At 43.7% G+C, this 19,591-nt stretch overlaps 1 protein-coding gene and 1 long non-coding RNA gene across 2 annotated transcripts; both read right to left on the bottom strand.

Annotated features, from left to right (window-relative positions):
* Nucleotides 1-11,944: 11,944 nt before the first annotated feature.
* Nucleotides 11,945-12,523, bottom strand: LOC143545056 (uncharacterized). The gene is made up of 3 exons (XR_013137359.1): nt 12,487-12,523; nt 12,347-12,428; nt 11,945-12,306 (listed from the first exon to the last, which is right to left on the bottom strand). It is a non-coding gene; the product is annotated as an uncharacterized LOC143545056 (long non-coding RNA).
* A 297-nt stretch (nt 12,524-12,820) lies between these two features.
* On the bottom strand, nt 12,821-13,666 carry LOC143545034 (uncharacterized). The gene has a single exon (XM_077036990.1). The coding sequence runs from the start codon at nt 13,664-13,666 to the stop codon at nt 12,821-12,823; it is 846 nt and encodes a 281-aa protein (XP_076893105.1).
* Nucleotides 13,667-19,591: the final 5,925 nt, after the last annotated feature.

Below are 19,591 nucleotides of genomic sequence, written 5' to 3'. Positions count from 1 at the left end.
GCAGGCTGATCTTGACAGCCTTATCGCCTCTCAGGGGTTTCCCACCCTGTTTGGCTGCATGTTGCCTGGGGCCGGGCAAACGGCGGCGAACCCGCCTACCGGCTATATTTCCCTATATAGCCATTTTTTCACCCACTGCAACCTTCGTCTCCCGATGACAAGGTTTGTGGGTGCACTGCTTCAGTTTTATGGGATTTATATATCCCAAGTCCATCCGTTTGGACTTGTGCGCATGACTCACTTTGAGTTCATGTGCAAATCCCAGCGCGAGGAGCCCACCCCTCGGCGCTTTCAGTTTTTTTACAAGCCCAAGATCCAAGACAATTGGTTCTCTTTTATTCCTCGCAGTCAGAAGGTGAAGTGCTCCACTGTTTCCTTCAAGAGCCTTCATGACTGGTCTGAGAGGTTCTTTTACATAAGGGCTGGTGTGATCCCCATCCGCATGACCATGCGCGCGATTTCTTCTGCGCCTGCGGATGTGGGTGTCCTCAAGAACCCAACTGGCGCCTGGGTTAATAAGCTGGCCGCTGAACCATCCCCCGCCAAGAACATTTGTGAGGAGGCGCTGGTGGGGGTTGGTATGAGCAAGAGGTGGGCGGACAGCGCGCTTGAGCCCGTTATCCAAGTCGACGGGTTATGTAAGTTTTATCTTATTGCTTTACTTCTGCGCGAATATAATTCTTTTTGCTGAACTCATTTGACTTGATTTGTGCAGTCACCAAGGAGTATATCCATGCTGCCTATGATGAGCACATGGAGGGTGGCTCCGTCGCGCTTGGCGCTGGGGAGGTTGGTTTCCCGGATCGCTTTGATGACATGTTCATCCCTGTTGATCTGGGATTTGTCTTCGACAGCGATGCGCCTGGTAAGCCTTTGTACTTATGCATTTTCCTTTACAATACCAAATTTTGCTAACACTTCTGTTGCATGTATTGTAGATGCGCTCGAAAACTACGAGCTGGAGCTCGCGGAAGAGGAGGAGGAGGAGGAGGCGCCCCAACTAAAGCGTAAAGCTAAGGGGAAAACTGGCGCAGGGGCCAGTAAGAAACAGAAAAAAGATGCTGCCCCTGTTGTTCAGGACCCTCCTACTCAGGCGGGGGGATTTGGGAAAACCCAGGAGTTTACTACCAAGGTTTCCTTGTCTTCCCTGCCTATAAAAGTGGGCAGACCTCCTGTCCACCTGAGGCATGGTGCCACTACCTCTTCCCTTCGCGCGGCGGAAACGCCCGCGACAGGTAAACTTTGCTTTATCCTTTATGGTTCTATGAGCGCGATTCTGGTTGAAGTACTAATGAATCTTGCTCACTCAAATGTTTGTAGAGCCGGCGACAGCGCAAGAAGATACCGAGGCTGCGCCGGCGGTCGCATCGAAGTCCCCTGTTTTACCCTCAAAGAAGGGTAGAATGGACTTCATGGCGATGTTTGCTTCGCGAACGGAGTTGCGCCAAGGTACGTATTGCGCTCTTGTTTTCTGACTTTCTTTTAGATCAAGTCCTTAACCATTTCTTTTTGTTGATATTTTCACAGAAGCCGTAGCTGGCGCACAAGCTTCTGGCGGCACTCCTGGCGCCGTTGCCAGCGCCGTTGGCTCTGCTCCTGCTCCTGCAAGCGATGAATCTCCACTCATCGGGATTACTAAGGAGCAGGAGGCCGTTTTGCGCGCCGACCTTGCGGCGCCGAGACCTACCTCACCTCCTCCTGCGCACAGTCCTCCTCGCGAGACCGATTTTGATTCTAGGTCGCAGGAGAAGAGGCCTATTTCAGAGGAGGATGAGGAGGTTCATGCTGAAGACTCCTACGACGCCCGCGCCAGCCTTACAGCGCCACGAGGTTTCGCGGCGGAACCATCTCATGGGGCTGGCGCTGACTTTTCTGCTTCGTCCCCGCAGGTATAGTTTCTTTTTTGCTCCGCTGCGCGGACCTCCATCTTAATGTATTAATGACTTAGATAATTTCTTTGTTTTTGCAGGAAGCCGATCACACTTACCGCCCGAGATGGAATATTACTGAAGATAGCACATTTCAGTCCATGGGGGTGTGTGCGGAATTCTGGGCTCATGCTGTGCCTCCATCTGAAAGGAGGTTCCAGGAGGACCGCGCTCGCGACGACCTGCTCAACGACCATATGTTTGCTGGGTCGGCCTTCTTTGCTGCCTCCCAAGAGCTTCGCTCTGATTACGTAAAAGTACGTGATGCTCTTGCGGAAGCCAAGCAAGAGGCTAAGGTGTCTGCTTGGCATCTTTCTGATGCTCGCGAAAGAGCTAATAAGCTCCAAGCAGAGCTCAGTGAGAACCGAGCCAGTGCCAACAGCGCCTTCGTGAAGCGCGGGCATGAGCTCCAGGCGGCGCAGGAGAAGCTGCAGGCTGCGGAGGCGGATGCTGCCAAGTTCGCGCGCAGGGCGCGCGACTTGGAGCTCGAGGCGGAGGCGCGTGACCAGGCTCTTGTCCAGTCTGTCACTGAAAAATCTTCACTGGTGAGTGAGGTTGCGCGCCTGAAGAGGGAGCTGGCGGCCGCGCAGGCCGATAAATATGAAGCCCAGGCGACGGCTGCGTCTAGCCAGGAAGCACTTGATGCTGCGCGAGCGGAGAAAGAAGAAATCTTGGCGGCAGCAGCGTCTGACAAAGAGGAGCTGAAAAAGACTAAGGAAACTGTTGAGTTATTAAACTCTCAGGTTCCTTCCCTCGAGACGTCTGTTGCTAGCCTCGCGCAGGATCGCCACTGGCTCATCTCACAGGGCATGACTCGTTGCGCTTTCGCGATGAAATATTCAGACGAGTTTCAGGCCCTTGTGATGGACTGCAATGCTGCCGCGCGCTTGGTGGGCCGAGCTGAAGGGTTCACGGATGGTTACGAATATGGCATGTTAAAGAAGAACCCATCCGAGTACCCTTATCAGAGCAACGCTGCCTGCGCGGAAATGGCCGCGATGGGGGAGAAATATATGAACACTCCCATTCCCATCCTTGCGCAAGTATTTTAACTTTAATGAGATTACCTTGACTTATTTTCTAAGTCTTTTTGTACTCATGTTTTTGCTTATGATTTGCAGATATCCGCGCTTGCTGACCAGCCCGATCTCGTCGCGCTAAAGAAATTACTTGACGAGTGCGAGGGGGCTGGCGGCGGCGATGATGGCGCGGCGAATGCTGGCGTTGCTAGCGGCTCTGGCGTGGCCAAAGGATCCGCTCCTGACACTGTCATGATAGAAGACTCCATTCAAGATGAAGAACTTGACTATGGTCAGTTTGGAGACGACGAGGAGCAGGCTGCGCCAGATGCCGAGGGCGAGGATGAGGATGATGAAGAGGCTGATGTCAACGTGGAGACTTGAGAAGCCCTTCATGTTTTTTTTTTTTTTTTTTTTTTGTAGTTTGTATCTCATCTTGTAAACTTGTAAATTTCAATGCTTTTGAATGAAATTCTGTTTTTCCCTTCTTCGCATCTTGCTCATTCCCATTCATCTCTTTATATCGCATGTTTGCTTGTTGAATATAAGATATGCTTGCGCGTTGGAATAAGAACAAGGTTGTAAGGAATTTATTATACTTAACCCTTGTCATATTGTAAGTGATTCTGCCATATCTTGATTATGTTGACACGTGTCTTGGCGCTTTCATTATTCCTCTTTTGCGCGACGTTATCGTGCGTTTATGGAATTATGAGTTTTTTAGCCTTACGCGTCAGTGTGTTACTCAGATATCCATTACAATTTTATGCGCGACCTCGACCTGAGACCTTAACAACTATGTTTTGGCGCTTGCTCTGCCTTAGTTGTGTTTAGGTATTTTATGGTCAGGCTGCGCAGCATGCAGGATGGATGTTGTGAGTTGTTTGAGCTAAGACTCACATTTTTGGGCTAAGGCCCTGACGTTTTAGAGTTAAGACTCTTTAACGCGTTTGAGCTTGAAGCTCGCGCATGTATGTTTTACTTCGTTTTATTTCATTTTGATGTCAATACAATGTTATCATATTGCTCAAAATTAATAAAGGGAAGTGTGAAACATGTATGCAAAAGATAATAGAATTGGGCTAAGGCCCTGACGTTTTAGAGTTAAGACTCGTTAACGCGTTTGTTGCTCGCGCATGTATGTTTTACTTCGTCTTATTTTGTTTTGATGTCAATACGATGTTGTCATATTGCTCAAAAGTAATAAAGGGAAGTGTGAAACATGTATGCAAAAGGGGTAATAGAATCCACATTAAGAGAAGATAACGCATATCATTATTCATAATGGCTTAAAAAGCCTTGATTACAAACTTGACATTTACATGAAACATTTTCTAAGCTGTGCTGCGTTCCATGCGCGCGGGATCTTCTTTCCATTCAAATCTTTTAAAGCATATGCGCCTTTCCCCAATTCTTCTGAGATTTGATAAGGTCCCTCCCAATTGGGGGACATTTTTCCCGGGGGTATCGCGCGGCTAGCTTCGTTGTTTCGAAGGACAAAATCATTTTTCTTGAAGTGGCATTCTTTCACACGCTGGTTGTAGTATTTTTCCAGTTTTTTCTTGTACTTGGCTTCACTGATGATAGCTGCCTCTCTGCGCCCTTCAAGTAAGTTGAGATCCAACCTTCGTTCGCGCTCGTTATCAATCTTCCTCATCATGAGCACTCTATGGGATGGGCATCCAATTTCCGCTGGAATCATTGCCTCTGTTCCATAGGTTAGGCTGAACGGGGATTCGCCGTTGCTGGTTTTACTTAATGTCCTGTGTGCCCACAGGACATTAGGTAGCTCTTCAACCCAAGAATGGGATTCTCCCTCTAACCTTTTCTTCAGCCCATTCAGCAAGCTTTGATTAGCGCGTTCCACTTGTCCATTCCCCTGAGGGTGATAAACTGAAGTGAAAATTTGGTTGATGCGCAATTCCTTGAGCCAGCTGGATATCTTCTTGTCAGTGAATTGCTTGCCATTATCGCTCACAATTTCCATGGGCAAGCCAAAACGGCATATGATGTGGCTCCAGATAAACTGCTTCATCACTTCGGCTGTGATTTTTGCTAGTGGTTTGGCTTCAACCCATTTTGTGAAATAGTCTATTGCCACTACCAAAAATTTTACTCGCCCAGGCGCTTGCGGTAGGGGACCCACAATATCGATTGCCCATTTGTGGAAAGGCCATGCTGAGGTTACTGGAATCAAGTTGTTCTTTGGCCGCATGGTGTTCGGCGCATAGCTCTGACATGCTTTGCATTTTTGGAACTCCTTTAGAGCGTCCAAGTACATGCCAGGCCAATAGTAACCTGCGCTCATTGCCTTGGCAACCACCATGCGCGGGCCAGCATGTATTCCACAGATTCCTTCATGTATCTCTCTGATCACATAGCTTGCCTCCTCAGCATCTAGGCATTTCATGAGCGGCCCAAGATAAGAGCGTCGGTATAATGTACCATCAAGCAGCTCATAGTTCTGCGCCTTGTGTCTTATCTTCCTTGCTTGTGCGCGATCATCTGGTACCTTTCCCTCCTTCAAGAATTCCATTATTGGAGTTATCCATGATGAAGGGGTTGTATGAGTTACCAGGACAGATTTCGCAACCACCGACGGGTTGCTCATAACTTCTACCCTGACATCTTTGCCAAAGTGATCAAAACTGGTTGATGCCATCTTACTCAGCGCGTCTGCAGATTTGTTTTCACTGCGCGGAATATGAATGATTCTGAAGCAGTCAAATTGCTCGATGAGCTTTTTCGCCTGCTCTAGATATAGAGGCATGGTGTTCTCCTTGGCATCATAAAGGCCATTGACCCGTGATGCTACCAAGTATGAATCAACATGGGCCTCTAGCTTTTTAACCCCGAATTTGTGCGCGATGCGCAGGCCTGCCAGCAGGGCTTCATACTCAGCCTCATTGTTGGTGCTCTTGAAGTCCAACCTGATGGCGTAAGTATATTCATGATTCTCTGGATCCACCAGTTTGAGCCTTGCGCCGGACCCTTCATTGTTTGAAGTTCCGTCAGTGAACAATCTCCAAACATTTTCTTCATCATTGGCTCGCGGAGGGTCTACCTCGCGCTGAGCCTCTTCAACTCTTCCTTCGGGGACCTCAGCTATGAAATCAGCCAAGACTTGTCCCTTTATTGCTGGACGGGGCTTATAGGCGATCGTGTGCTCGCCTAATTCCAGCGCCCACTTTGTCAGTCTTCCTGAGAGCGCGGGGCGCCGCAAAACTTGTTGGATGTTGTAACCAGTCAGAACTTCAATGGGATGACCATTGAAATATCTATGAAGCTTGCGCGACGCGTGTGTTAGTGATAAAACTAACTTTTCCATGATGGAGTACCGCGTCTCAGGATCTGTCAGCACCCGACTCACATAGTATATTGGCGTTTGGATTCCCTTGCGATCCACCAATAATACTGCGCAGATGGCTCGCTCTCCTGCTGATAGGTATAATGTCAAAGTTTCACCAGGAAGTGGAGCTGTGAGCGCGGGCAGATTTATCAAACATTCTTTAATCTCACTGAAAGCTTGCTCGGCCTCAGGAGTCCATTTGAACTGACTTTTCTTTAAGCAGTTTCTCAATGTGTTGACAAATGGGGTAGATTTGGTTGCATGGTTCGCTAGGAACCTGTTGATTGAGACCAATCTACCATTCAGCTTATGTACTTCCTTCATGGTGGATGGCGAGGGCATGTCAAGGATGGCTTCCACCTTCTCAGGGTTCACCTTGAAACCATCCTTGGTGACCATTACACCTAGAAATTTTCCCTCTAGTACGCCGAAAGTACATTTGCTCGGATTGAGCTTCATGTTAACTTCCTTTAGGCGCCCAAGGGTTTCTTCGATGTCTTTGAGCATTTGCTTTTCCTCCCTGCTCTTGATCACCAAATCATCCACATAGACTTCTAGGTTTCTTCCGATTTGCTCGCTGAAAACGGCATCCATAAGTCTTTGATAGGTGGCGCCCGCATTCTTCAAACCAAAGGGCATTTTTGTGTAGCAAAAAACACCCTTGTCGGTTCTAAATGCGGTTTTGTCCTCATCTTGTGGTGCCATTTGAATCTGGTGATAGCCTTTGTAGGCATCCAGGAAACATTTGAGCTTGAATGGCGCCACGGAGTCCACCTTTGCGTCGATGTTTGGGAGAGGGTAACAATCTTTTGGGCACGCTTTGTTGAGGTCCTTGAAGTCAATGCACATCCTCCACGACCCGTTACTTTTCTTTACCATCACAGGATTGGCTACCCATGTCTGGTATCGTATCGGGCGGATGATGTTTGCGCGCAATAGATCCTCAACCTGCTCATTCATGGCCCTCGCTTTCTCATCCCCCATGACTCTCTTCTTTTGAGCAATTGGCTCTACAGACTTGAACGTGTTGAGGGCGTGTTGTGCCAGGTCTCGCGGAACCCCAGTCATATCAGAGTGTTGCCACGCGAAGACCGACATGTTTGCTGTGAGCAATCTTTTCATTCTCACCCTCGTGTCGTCTGATAACGTAGCGCCAATTGTGATCTTCTGCTCCGGGAATTTTGGGTTGAGAATCCATTCCTCTGGCGCGTTGTCTGCCATTGGAAGTTTCATTCTCCCCTCCCGCGGAGTACTTGCCACTGCGCACAAATGATCTCGGTATACAAAAGTTACACCTGTTGGTGTTGGGAACCCCAATGCGCCGTGCGCTGGCGACGGTATGGCGTTGAATTGGGCAATCGTTTCCCTACCCAAGATCATGTTGTGGCAAGAAGTGGTGGGCAAGACCAAGAAGTTGACAACTTCGGCTCGCTTGTGTTTCTCATCCCCCATAGTTAGCTCAAATTGTATTTGACCTAGGGGATGAATGATTTCATTGGAAACACCAGAGATCGGTGCATTCACAATTTCAAGCCTTGCTTGGTCTGCCGGATCCAGTTTCCTGAAACACTGCTCATACATTATGTCTGACTCGCTGCCAGTGTCCACCAGGACTTTTGACACTTCGTAATGAGCAATGTGTGTAGTGATAACAAGAGGACTGCTGATGGAAGGGCCTCCCCTGATTCTTGGGAAGATGACTTGCTGCTCGCGCCAATCTCCTTGGATTTGCGCGCTTCTCTTTCTTGAGGTCTGCCCTTGCCTTCCTCCCTCGGCTACACAGATTCTTTTGTACTTTTTGCTGGCTGAGGCTCCTGATTGTTCATCTTCTGGTCTTGAATTTTTCACCAGGTGAGCCAGCTTGCCTGATTTCACGTCCTTTTCAATTGCATCCTTCAAGTGGTGGCATGCATCAGTGTTGTGCCCTGTGGACTTGTGAAATTCACAGTACTTGCCACTGTCTGATGGTCCCTTGTAGTGTAGTGGCTTGGGGCTCTTGAATTGGACATTCTCAGTGCTTAACACCTGTGAAGGAGTTTTAGTGAGGGGAGTCCATATTCTTGGCAGAGGTCTGCTAGGATCTCTGCCGCCCTCCCTCTTGTCACCCTCCCCGCGATTACGAACATCTTTTTGGGGCTGGGGTGAGCTTGGTTGCGCCTGTTTTTCTGCGGAAGAAAAACTGGTTGGTTGCAACCTGGACCATACAGAGTTCTGCTTGCCTCTCTTTTCTTTGTTGCGCGGTGACTCAGCTTGATGCGCTCTTTCTCTTGCCCTATCTTGGGCAATTTGTTTTTCATTTCTCGCGAAGACTCGCGAGGCTTCCATTAACTTGGCCCACGTGGTGGGCATGCCCTCTCTGCTTACGAGAGCTCGGCGTAGTTGATCACTGCGCGCGCCTTGTATAAAGGCCACGCGCAAAAGTTGCTCAGTGATCCCTCCGATTGCCAGAGACTCCTGGTTGAAACGAGTGATGTAGTCTTCAATCGTTTCATCATTCCTGCGCACGCAGTGCATGATGTCATCAGGGTCGCGCGTGTGTCTGCGCTGCTGTACGAAGTGGGCTTGGAACTTTTCCAAAAGTTCCTCGAACCCATCGATTTGCCCAGTCGGCAAGCTCTCGAACCATACACGCGCCGCGCCCGTGAGGCAGCGAGCAAACATGTGACACCATGTTGGCATCGTCCAGCTCTCTAGGTTTCCCGTGTTGTAAAAACCTTGCAAGAAATCGTCTGGATCTGTTGTGCCGTCATATTTACCCAAACCACTTGGCATCTTGGTTTTGTGCTGGATGGGAGCCTGCGCGATGCGCGCAGTGAACTTTGAATGTTTCACCAAGATGGCTGGTCTATACGGTGTGGTTACGTCCACTTGCCCTCTGACTGGTGGGCTGTACGGCATGTGCAGATCCAGATCGGCTCTGGCTCCAGGCGCCATGTTCACAGGTGCGCGGAGCTGTGAGCCTCCTGCATGAGTATCTCGCGCCTTCCTCATGCTATGCACTTCTTCATCACTGAACTCAGTATGTGCAGTGTGAACAGAATGTCCTTCTTCCGGCGCGCGCGGCCTTTTTGTTCCATGAACAGTTTGCTTATCAAGCGCTTGCCTTTGTGTTAAGTCGGCTAGCTTTTTCTGCTTGACCATCTCATTATACTTGTCCATTAGACGCCGTTGCTCGTTTATGAGCCATTCTTTAGGATCATTTGTTTCCTCTTCTGGACCCATTGGTCCTTTTTGTTTCGCGCCGGCAAGATTTTGTAACGTAAGATCGTCTGGAGGAGTTTCAGTCTGGCCGTGGGGAGTTGTGATGAAGGGACGGTTACTGGTGGTGCGCGTAGAATCACGCGGCACCCTCAGAAACTGTTGTCCCTCATTAACATCCTCACGTTCAATATCCTCCAGAACTTGATCAACGTTATGAACGCCAGAAACCATGGTGATTTTTTTTTTATATATAGATCTGATGAGATCTGATTGCCGTTGTAACAGCGGATGGCGCCTATGAAGAGACGTGGATCGACTCACTGGTAGACGATCTACTTTCCTCGGGTGTGATTATACTATTTCACCGATGGTTTCTCTTGGATCTGGGTTCTTCCACCTACAAAATGAACAGCACCGTCAACTTACCCCTCAGAAAGGGACAGAGGGGTCCTCTTTGGGGTAACCCTCCGGTGTGAGAATAAGTATTTGTGGAGAAGATAATAATATGAGAGTAAGGAAATCTCGGGAGTATTGCTTGATAGCTGAATACTCTGTGATTGTATGTTATCAGGTGATATGTGATGATGTTTCCTTGTGGAGTTGATGCTGTATTTATAGTGCTAGGGTTTCCACTGATTGGGCTCAGACCCAATTAGGGTTTTGCTGGCCTCCTCCAATTGCTCTGCGCCACGTGTCCTCTGGGACACCTGGTGCTTTCTCATTGGTTGTAATCACGTGGTAGCACATGTGTCATGCTGAGTTGTCCACCTTTCATTTGGCAGCTGTCAACATCAGCATATTCTTATTCCTTAAAAAGATACCTTCTGGAAGGTTGTCTGACGTGCACAATCACGGTTGCCCTAATCCTGATTTGGATAAGGACGAAGTTGATTATGTGCATGTGTGATATGCGCCAATCCTGAGGATGCGCGAGGTCTTCTCTTTATTCTCACGCGCAGATGTGATATGCGCCGCGCGCTGATGCGCCACACGCATATGTGTGCCTGGGCATATGATGCCTGAGCATGTGTGGTGCCTGGGCATGTGATGCCTGAGCATGCGTGGTGCTTGGGCATATGATGCCTGAGCATGTGTGGTGCCTGGGCATATGATGCCTGAGCATATATGATATGCGCCATGCGCATAGGTTTTGGCTTTGTGCCTTTATAATGTCTTGATTTCAAGCCTGTTGTCTATATCTTGTGGGTTGACCCGCCTTGCTCCGTGTTGAGGCGGGTACATACCTCTTCAGAAAGTAAAACATTAAAGGAGTGAATAGTACTAAAATTTAAAGCTAATGAGCTTTAGCTCAACTAATATTTGAGGGGAAATGAAGATTTGGATTGGAGGCTGCAATGCTTTAAGTTTGAATTCGTTTTTTAACAAGATCTATTGAAGTGGGCCTTCAAGTGACGGGCTTTTTCAGAAATAGCAGATGATGGGTTTGGCTACCCAACATTGTTTTTTGTTGTGAACGTATAAGATCGTTTTTTTTTGTCATTGAGTTATCTGGTAGCCGGGTTTTTATTCAAAGAATAAAATTTGAAAGCAATTTCAACGTACAATGAATGAACCTAGTAAACACTTGTCACGGATTCAGGGGAATTGCAATTTTTGGGGGGAAGAACTTGAATTAAATGATACGTTATTGAGGTGGTTGAAACATATGACTATAATTATGGCCTTTGACCGTTGGAAACATTTTATTTCATTTCTATTTTTCAACAAGCGACGGAGAAACTCATCCAAGATCACAAATTCCACGTTTGACCAGTCGGGGGCACCACTTTGTTAGTTGAACCGGTTTATTGTTTATTAAAATATTAAGTAAATTGACTATATATAAGATGAATGGGTGACTTTAATTATAAGGCAGGGGCCCATAAATTTTTCATTGGGCTTAACTTTGAATATCTATACGACTATGCATGGAAAACCTAGCAGAATTGTAATCAATTTTCATCTTTTCTCGTTTACACTCTTTATTTTTGTAACGGAAACTTTCATTAAAAAATTAGCGAGAGTAAGAAAAACAAACAAAACAAAGTGAAAGTTAAAACAAAAAGTTACACCAATCTTTTCGTAACACACTCTTCCAGAGTTCCAGGAGATAAGAATATGATCACTTGTTACTTATGCTCGCTACATGTCCTACATAACAATGATCCCACATCAACATTTCTTTTACCAAGAGCCGATAACATAGACAACCTATCCATTTTCGCCTTCCAAACAAAAATGTTAGTTTTCTTTTTTGGAACCTAACTATTCCAATTCACAACGAAAAGAGAACGATAATTAGAAGCATTGAACAAGATCTTTCTATGGAGGCAACCTATAAACTAAAGACCCGGCTTATTTTTTAGCCAAACCCATGTATAGATCCTGTTGATGGTTTAAAGAGACGTTCCAACAAAATTAAACAATAAACTAACATCGTTTCTCGTAACAAGACCACACCAAACAACGTTTCTCCTTTTCTACGAGGCAAAGACTTGGAAAAGACAACCGCAAATGTTCATGAAAAATCCACCGGACGATCCAAAAATGGGTTTTGTCTCCACTACACATTCCCCTTTAATATGGCTCGGCAACTCAAGATTGGCTTGCTAAAAAACTCGAATGATTGGCTTGCTAAAAAACTCGAATTCAGCCAACATGAGCTACTGATGATTGGCTTGCTAAAGAACTCGAATTCAGCCAAACCAAGACGGGCTCGAGCCCAAGCTTGAGCCTTTATTGAAGCTCACTTATTTAACAAGCTTGACCCCATGCTTCACTTTTGAGCTTTACTAGGCTCGCGGCTAAACTGTTATTAATATAGAATATGATAAATAATCATATAACACATGATCAATGACTGAAAGAGCCCTAATTGAGTGGCGACGAAGTCGAACAGTGGTGAGAGGTGGTATTCTCGATGTTCTTAAACTAAACGACTTAATAAGTATACTAATAACAATAGCATACAAATATATGCATGCCATACTTACATATATCAAAAGGTACTACTCGAAAACCTCCATATAAGCTCCCCTAATGGAGACTACGAATCATGTTTCAGGTCAATATATGCGCGCTAATGCAGCACGAATCATCCTGAATGTCGCATAAAATCACTTCAACTATGCATCTATGCGACAATCTAGTAAACCAACAAGGCAACAACCAGACATTCCAACCTTCAATGCTCAAAATCATATCATTAAAAACCAAAAAACAAATAGACCTTCTATGTCAATGAAATATATATCATTCTCATAATCTAAAATCCAGTTCAGATTCTACTTATACGCATCCATATTAACACTACAGCATCAACATCACCTTAATCGACGTCTCCTCCTCCCGGTGCTAGTCACAGCCATGTCCATCTCAACCGAACCAGCATATCTTTCATCCCGCGGTTGAATATTAACACTAGCATGAACAACCGAATTCGCATCTCTATTCCTCAAATTAATCCTAAGGTTTCTAATCGCGTCCGCCACTGGACTAATACTATTATCCAAACATCGCGGTTCCACACTCTCCACTCTGCGCGCCTTCGGTCTAGGCGGAATTATCACTCCGAAATCAGACTCCAACCCCTCCAAACTCCTCCCATTCCCATTCCCATTCCCATTCCCGTAAACGGGTATAACATTAGCATCGGTAACTTCCCCGTTGCAAACCGGACACTCTTTCGAAAGCGAATCAACATACGGAACATTATAAAAACACCCCCAACAAAACAAGTGACCACAACATGTCAAAATCGGATCTTTAGCCATCCCCAAACATATATTACAATCAAAGAAACCACCTTTATGCTCACCATCACTCTTATTATTATCATCAACATCCATTTCCAACGCTTTCGCCAACCGGGTTTTATCCCTTTTGCAATTCCATAAGCTCTCACCATCAACACCCACAATTGGATTATCTAATTGCATAATATTTAACGCCGTTGATTGGGGTTGTCTTAAACTCGCGCAAATTGCAAGTCTAATTCGATCTTCAATTGGGCGACGTGGGTTTTGATGCTCATCGAAAAAAGACTCAAACCCAGGTGGCGATTGTGACGGCGGTGACGGTGGCGGTGGTGATTGGTTCAAATCAAGATTCATGAGCGAATCACCGATATGGGTTAATTCTTGATTGGATGGGGTGAATTGAAACTGCATTGGATAGAATTGAAAACCCTAGTTAAGATTACAGAAAGCCCAAACTGGATTATCCCCAAATGTAACGAGTCTTGGTTGTGTATTTAGTTATGAAACCAAGTATCAATGAGTTTACATTCACCGTACGAGATTAGATTTTCTTTTTAAAACGTGTTTGAAGTTGAGAAAATGATTTAATAAATTTTCGAGTGTATTGCATAAATGGTACCAATGTTTGATCCTATTGCAAGTTTAGTTTTCAGGTTTTAAAATGTGTAAACTTAGTCTAAATGTTTGTGAAAGAGTGGCACGTTTAGTCCTTACAGTTACTCGTGGTACTTTTTTAATGAAAAAGTGATGGTGTGAGTATTTTGTGTAAGGGCAATTGTGTTTTTCCTTTCCAGATTTGGATCTCACTAAAAATATAGTTTTCTCAAACCTTAAAACTCGTACGTTGACTTATCAATACAAAATCAAAGGTTCGGTGTGTAATTAAAGGTGATGATGTTGACCCTATAAGTTCTAGAGTTTGAAAAAAAGTATTTTATTGGGATTCTAGATTTGAAAAATTACAATTAACCTCATTTGGATGACAAGTGGTATTACTTTTCGTTAAACTGATTGGGATAGACGGTGTCACGGTGAGGACTAAACATGTAACCTTCCCACAATTTGTTTGGATTAAGTTTGCACCTTTTTAGAATATGGGGATCAAACTTATAATATATTCAAACCAAAAGGACCTTTTGTGCAATTATACGTAAAACTTTTAACTGTATTAGTTTTTATTTGTATAGATATTTTTTTTTCGAACGATTAACTTTTATAAACACAAACACAGACAAAAAACCCATCGGGAGCCCCCACAACCCGGAGGACAGCCGCAAAAAGAAAATGAGTTACATGAAATCGAAATTACACCAACTCAACCAATCTATAGTTCTTTGCTTACACCTATATTTATACCAAAGGAAGCCCTTTGCCTTAATATCCCCCATGATCTCTTTCAAATTAATCTCCTTTCCTTCAAAAACTTTTGCGTTTCTCGCCTTCCAAAGTCTCCAACAAGTGATTATGATAATTCCATGGAACACCTCTTTTTTATTAGCTCAAAGGTTACTGTTATTATGAAGCTCTAAAAGGTCTCTGACCGAGAAACCAAAAATAGGCGGAACCTTGCACCAACGACTTGTATGGTTCCACACCACCGAAATAGCTCCACACTCTGTCAAAATATGTTCCACTGTCTCCTCCCCTATATCACATAAAGGGCACACAATATCATTCACCCGGATATTCCTTCGAAGGAGGGCTCTTCGGGTTGGAATTCTATCCATTTCCGCTCTCCACGCGTGAATATTGCACTTGTTCGTAACCCATTTACTCCACTTCATTATGTAATTATTTCCATCAGTTTTATCTCTCATGTTTAACCTTTTAACCGAAATAACGGAGAACACACCATCTTTTTCCGCTAACCATTTCCACCGATCTGGCCCATTAACCCAAACTGCTGCATTCATAAGTTGGAAGCACTTTTCCCATTCTTCTAATTCAACACCTGCTTTTGGTCTTCTTTTCCAGCACCAAGTCCACCCAAACTCACCTCCTGATCTCCAAAACCTCTCATTAACTTTGCATCTTTTGTGTTTTATCCAACTTAAAAAGAGAAGGGCAACAATCCTTAAGACTGTTAGGATCCCCCCAATTATCCAACCAAATACTCAGCTTCCTACCATCACCAACTGACCCTTTTATTAAATCGACTAATTTGCCACTTTCCCACTTGAGCTTATTTATAGTTTTAGCCAGGTTGGCCCAAACACCAGAAATACCTTTTTTTAACCAGAACCACCTCACGATCTTTTGGATGGTTATGAATAGAGTCAATTACCCTTTTCCACAGCCCAGACTCCCCCGTTTTGTATCTCCAGCCCCATTTTGAAAGCAAAGCGTTATTGACATCTTTTATTCTCGAGATCCCCTAGCCCACCCTTATTTTTCGGCATCGTGACCCTCTCCCAAGCCACCCAATGAGTCTTCCGGGACTCACTTATCCCTCCCCATAGGAAGCTCTTCATAATCCTTTCAAGACTCTCTGCCACTTTGCTCGGAACTTTGAACAAAGACAAATAATATACCGGTAAACTTTCCAACACCGCTTTAATAAGAACTACCCTACTAGCAATCGATAAAGAGTGGGCTCTCCAATTCGCCAATCTTTTTTCAAAAATATCCATTATTCCATTCCAATTATTAATCTTATTCATGTTAGCTCCGACCGGAATACCTAGATGCGAGAAGGGCAATATCCCCGGTTTACACCCAAACACACTTGCCATCTCATCGATCTCAGCTGCATTAACGTTGCACCCAAACAGGCTGTATTTATTGAAATTAATCTTTAGGCCCGAGCACAAATGATACCATCTTAGTATTCTATTCACATTTTCCGCATTCCTTTTAGTCCATTCTCCTATAAACATTGCATCGTCGGCATATAAGAGATAGGACACAGTCGAACCCTGATTTGGATTTTGGAACCCCTTTATAATGCCTGCTTCTTCAGCCAAACTAACCACTTGAGAGAGCCTCATAACCACCAAAAATAAAAATGGAGATATAGGATCGCCTTGTCGCATACCTTTGAAACACTGAAACTCGAACGTAGGAGACCCATTTACGAGCACCGAGGATCTAGCTGAAGAAAGAATCCCAAAAATCCACTCGCACCAAACCGAAGGGAAACCCATTTGAGCCAAAACCGACACAAGGAAGTTCCAGTTAACATTATCGTAGGCTTTCTCGAAATCAATTTTCAAAAGGAAAGCTTGATATTTAGCTTTATTAGCCCAGGCGAAGAGCTCATTCACAATCAAAGGACCATCAAGAATCACCTTACCACCTAGAAATGCCGATTGGGAATCGGAGATGACAGTCCCCAACACCTTTTTTAGCCGGTTGGCCAAAACCTTTGAGATCACTTTATTTATAACCCCCACTAAATTTATAGGCCTGTAATCATTTAAGCTTACCGGGTTAAATAGGCCTGTAATTTATAGGTCTGTATAGATATTTGAATTTAGAATGCAAAGAAAAATAAATAATTAGGGTGTGCGTAGTGCAGTTCGGTGCGATTTTTAGGTAAAACCAAAAATTCGATTTTTGGAGTCTTTAAACCGTTTGGTTTCGGTTATTGCCATTTGAGCTTGAAAATTTTAGGCTATAAAAAACTTGTCAAAAAATAATGAATTTAGTTATAAATTACTTTATATAAAATATAAAAAAGTAAAATTTTAGAAATTCGGTTCGGTTTTTCAGTTTTTATTATATGCAAAACCAAAACCGAACAGTTAGTCCGGTTTTTACAAAAACATAAAACCAAACTATCGGTTTTTGTTTCGGTTCGAATTTTTCAGTTTTTTCGGTTTTAGATCGGTATTTTCGGTTTCTTGCACACCCCTATAAATAATAAAAGGAATTCTAAGCTTAAGAAATAGTTATATAAATATAAATGTTATATACCAATTTTATGACAAGGAAAGGAATAAAATCATTCATTTGTGAAGGTGTTTATGACTATCATTAATTACTTGAACTCAGAGGTGAAGGACCCCTTTACGCTAGTCTGTCTGAAGACACATGTTTTCAACTGTCTATCATGTTTTTCTCTCAATTCTCTCTAACTAAGATCGACTTCCTCCTGACTCTCGTTAAACAACTTATGGCCGTGAACCACAACCTTTCTCTCTCGTAGACACATCTTCAACAATCATGTCATGTCTCTTCTGCGTTTGTCTTCCGTGAAGCTTAAAAACCTCAACTGCATATGGTATAAGAATAATAAGATTGCGTAAGTATCATTAGCAAAAGGTATATGGAGAAGTTCGCTTTGATGACGAAGCTTCTAAATCAGTGGGTGTGGGCGACTTGGAGCAATCTAAAGAAGGGTTGCTTCTGAACAAACAGAAATGATACACTCATACACTTGAAAACAAAAGTCATTTATGCTTTAGAAGTTAGAAGAAAAGGGATGCTCATATAAACATTTTATGCCTATAAACTTTAGAGTTTAATGGAGAGAAGGTTATGATGAAAATCTAACATTTGTGCTCATGATGGAATGCGACTATGCCATCTAAATCTGAAACTCTTTTTTGGTGGGGCGTTGTCCACTATATCAAAATTGGGATATCAATATTTTTTGTAAACTCTACATGTAACATTATTCATTAAATTATAAACATTTCACAAAAACGTGAACAATTTTAAAGAATTTACCTTTACACTAATCTTGCTAGTTGTTCATATCTATAATTTTCTTATCAGAACACTGTGAAAACTATGACCAAAACATGGTCTAAAAAATCTTATTAAATAAGTAAATACAAAACATGAGCCTTGATATCTAAATTGATACATTACAACGCAGTTTAAACTTTCCATGTATTGTGGTGTACCTTACTTGCAAATATACACAATAAACATATTAGCAGAACTAAATAAATACATATGATGTTAGACTAAAAATCAAAGAGAACATACTTGAGAACAAAACATTACGATGACAACCGAGAGAAACGGCTGTGTGAAATGTGGTTGTATAGGCGTGCAATTTTTTTGTGAAAAATTAAGGTATTTCAGTAAACACATGGCTGTGTGAAATTCATTGACATAACCGTAAGACTTTCTTGTGATATTCTGATTCCTGAACGAGAAAATCAGCTATACAAAATAAGTTTTGCATAGTTATGTGTCATCCTGTTAGCTATAGAGTATAGCCAAATATCATTTTTACAAAAATGCAAGTTTGGTTCCCAAACTTAATTGCCTAATGCGCATATATATGTTAAGATCATTAAAATGCGTTAAACAAATTCAAAGCACGTAACTCGTTAGAAAGCTCAAAGTACAATAATTGACTAACAAAACTGTGCATTTGTTAGGCACACCATTATTAAATAGTTATATTTAATCCATCCATATTGTGTCATTGTTCACAATGAAAAACAATGAGGACAGACGTCCTCGATCAATCGTTATCTTACATTGAGGATACAAAATTTAATGCAACAACAAATTTTTTCTTCAAAAAAAATTACATAGAATTTCTTGTCACGTACCAATAACTGATTTTTGTGAAGCCTATTCTCTGAATAATGCTTAAACCATCCGTAATGGCTCGTTATCGCCGGCGTTTTGGAGCATAACGCCGGGGGCACACGCCCCTCCCTCCCCCGACGTTTTGGGGTTTTTATTTTTTTGAGCGTTTTGTATATAACGCAAGGATATGGCTCAAAAATCAAAAAAACTATCCGTTAGGGGGGGGGGGGGGGGGTTGTTACCGTTGGGAGCCATTGACACCGGCGGTGAGTAACTCCGGCGGCGGAGGTGGAAGGAGACCTTATTTTCTGATTTGGCTTCGAGCTTGCGGTGGAAGGAGACCTTGTTTTCTGATTTGGCATCGGGCTTGCGGCGGAGGAGGAGCGGCTGCGGCAGTAGAATTTTGGTGGGTGTTGGGTTGGTGTGTGTTCCCAGGAGGAGGATGCTTCATATGGTTAATGTTAGGTCACGATTTTTATACTGAAGATCCTTTATCCTTGACTGTCTTATGGATAGTTTATCCTTGAAATATATATTAGGATATAAAGGATCGACGATCCTCGGTATTGTTTGTTTACTAATGATTGCGTTTAGTATGGTGATGTGTTAGACAGGTATATCAACTTTAAGACGAACTTGCATCAATTATCCTCATGGGACATCCTATAGCTGGAACATGGATCTAGGATCCTAATTCGACATAGCTGATTATGGACGAACTCTCTAGAAGATTGACGTTTAAACAATAACAACGGTATCTAGACCTGGTCTACCGCTTTGTTCGCTAGTGAGTGGCTATCAGCACGTGGTCAAAGAGCACGTTGGTGAGGAATGGAAGACTAG

This window comes from Bidens hawaiensis, unplaced genomic scaffold (assembly GCF_021521415.1).
Source record: "Bidens hawaiensis isolate Kalapana, Puna unplaced genomic scaffold, B.hawaiensis_p1.1 tig00013810_1, whole genome shotgun sequence".
NCBI lineage: Eukaryota > Viridiplantae > Streptophyta > Magnoliopsida > Asterales > Asteraceae > Bidens > Bidens hawaiensis.
The sequence above is the reverse complement of the archived record's forward strand: the minus strand, read 5'-3'. Positions and strand labels throughout refer to the sequence as shown.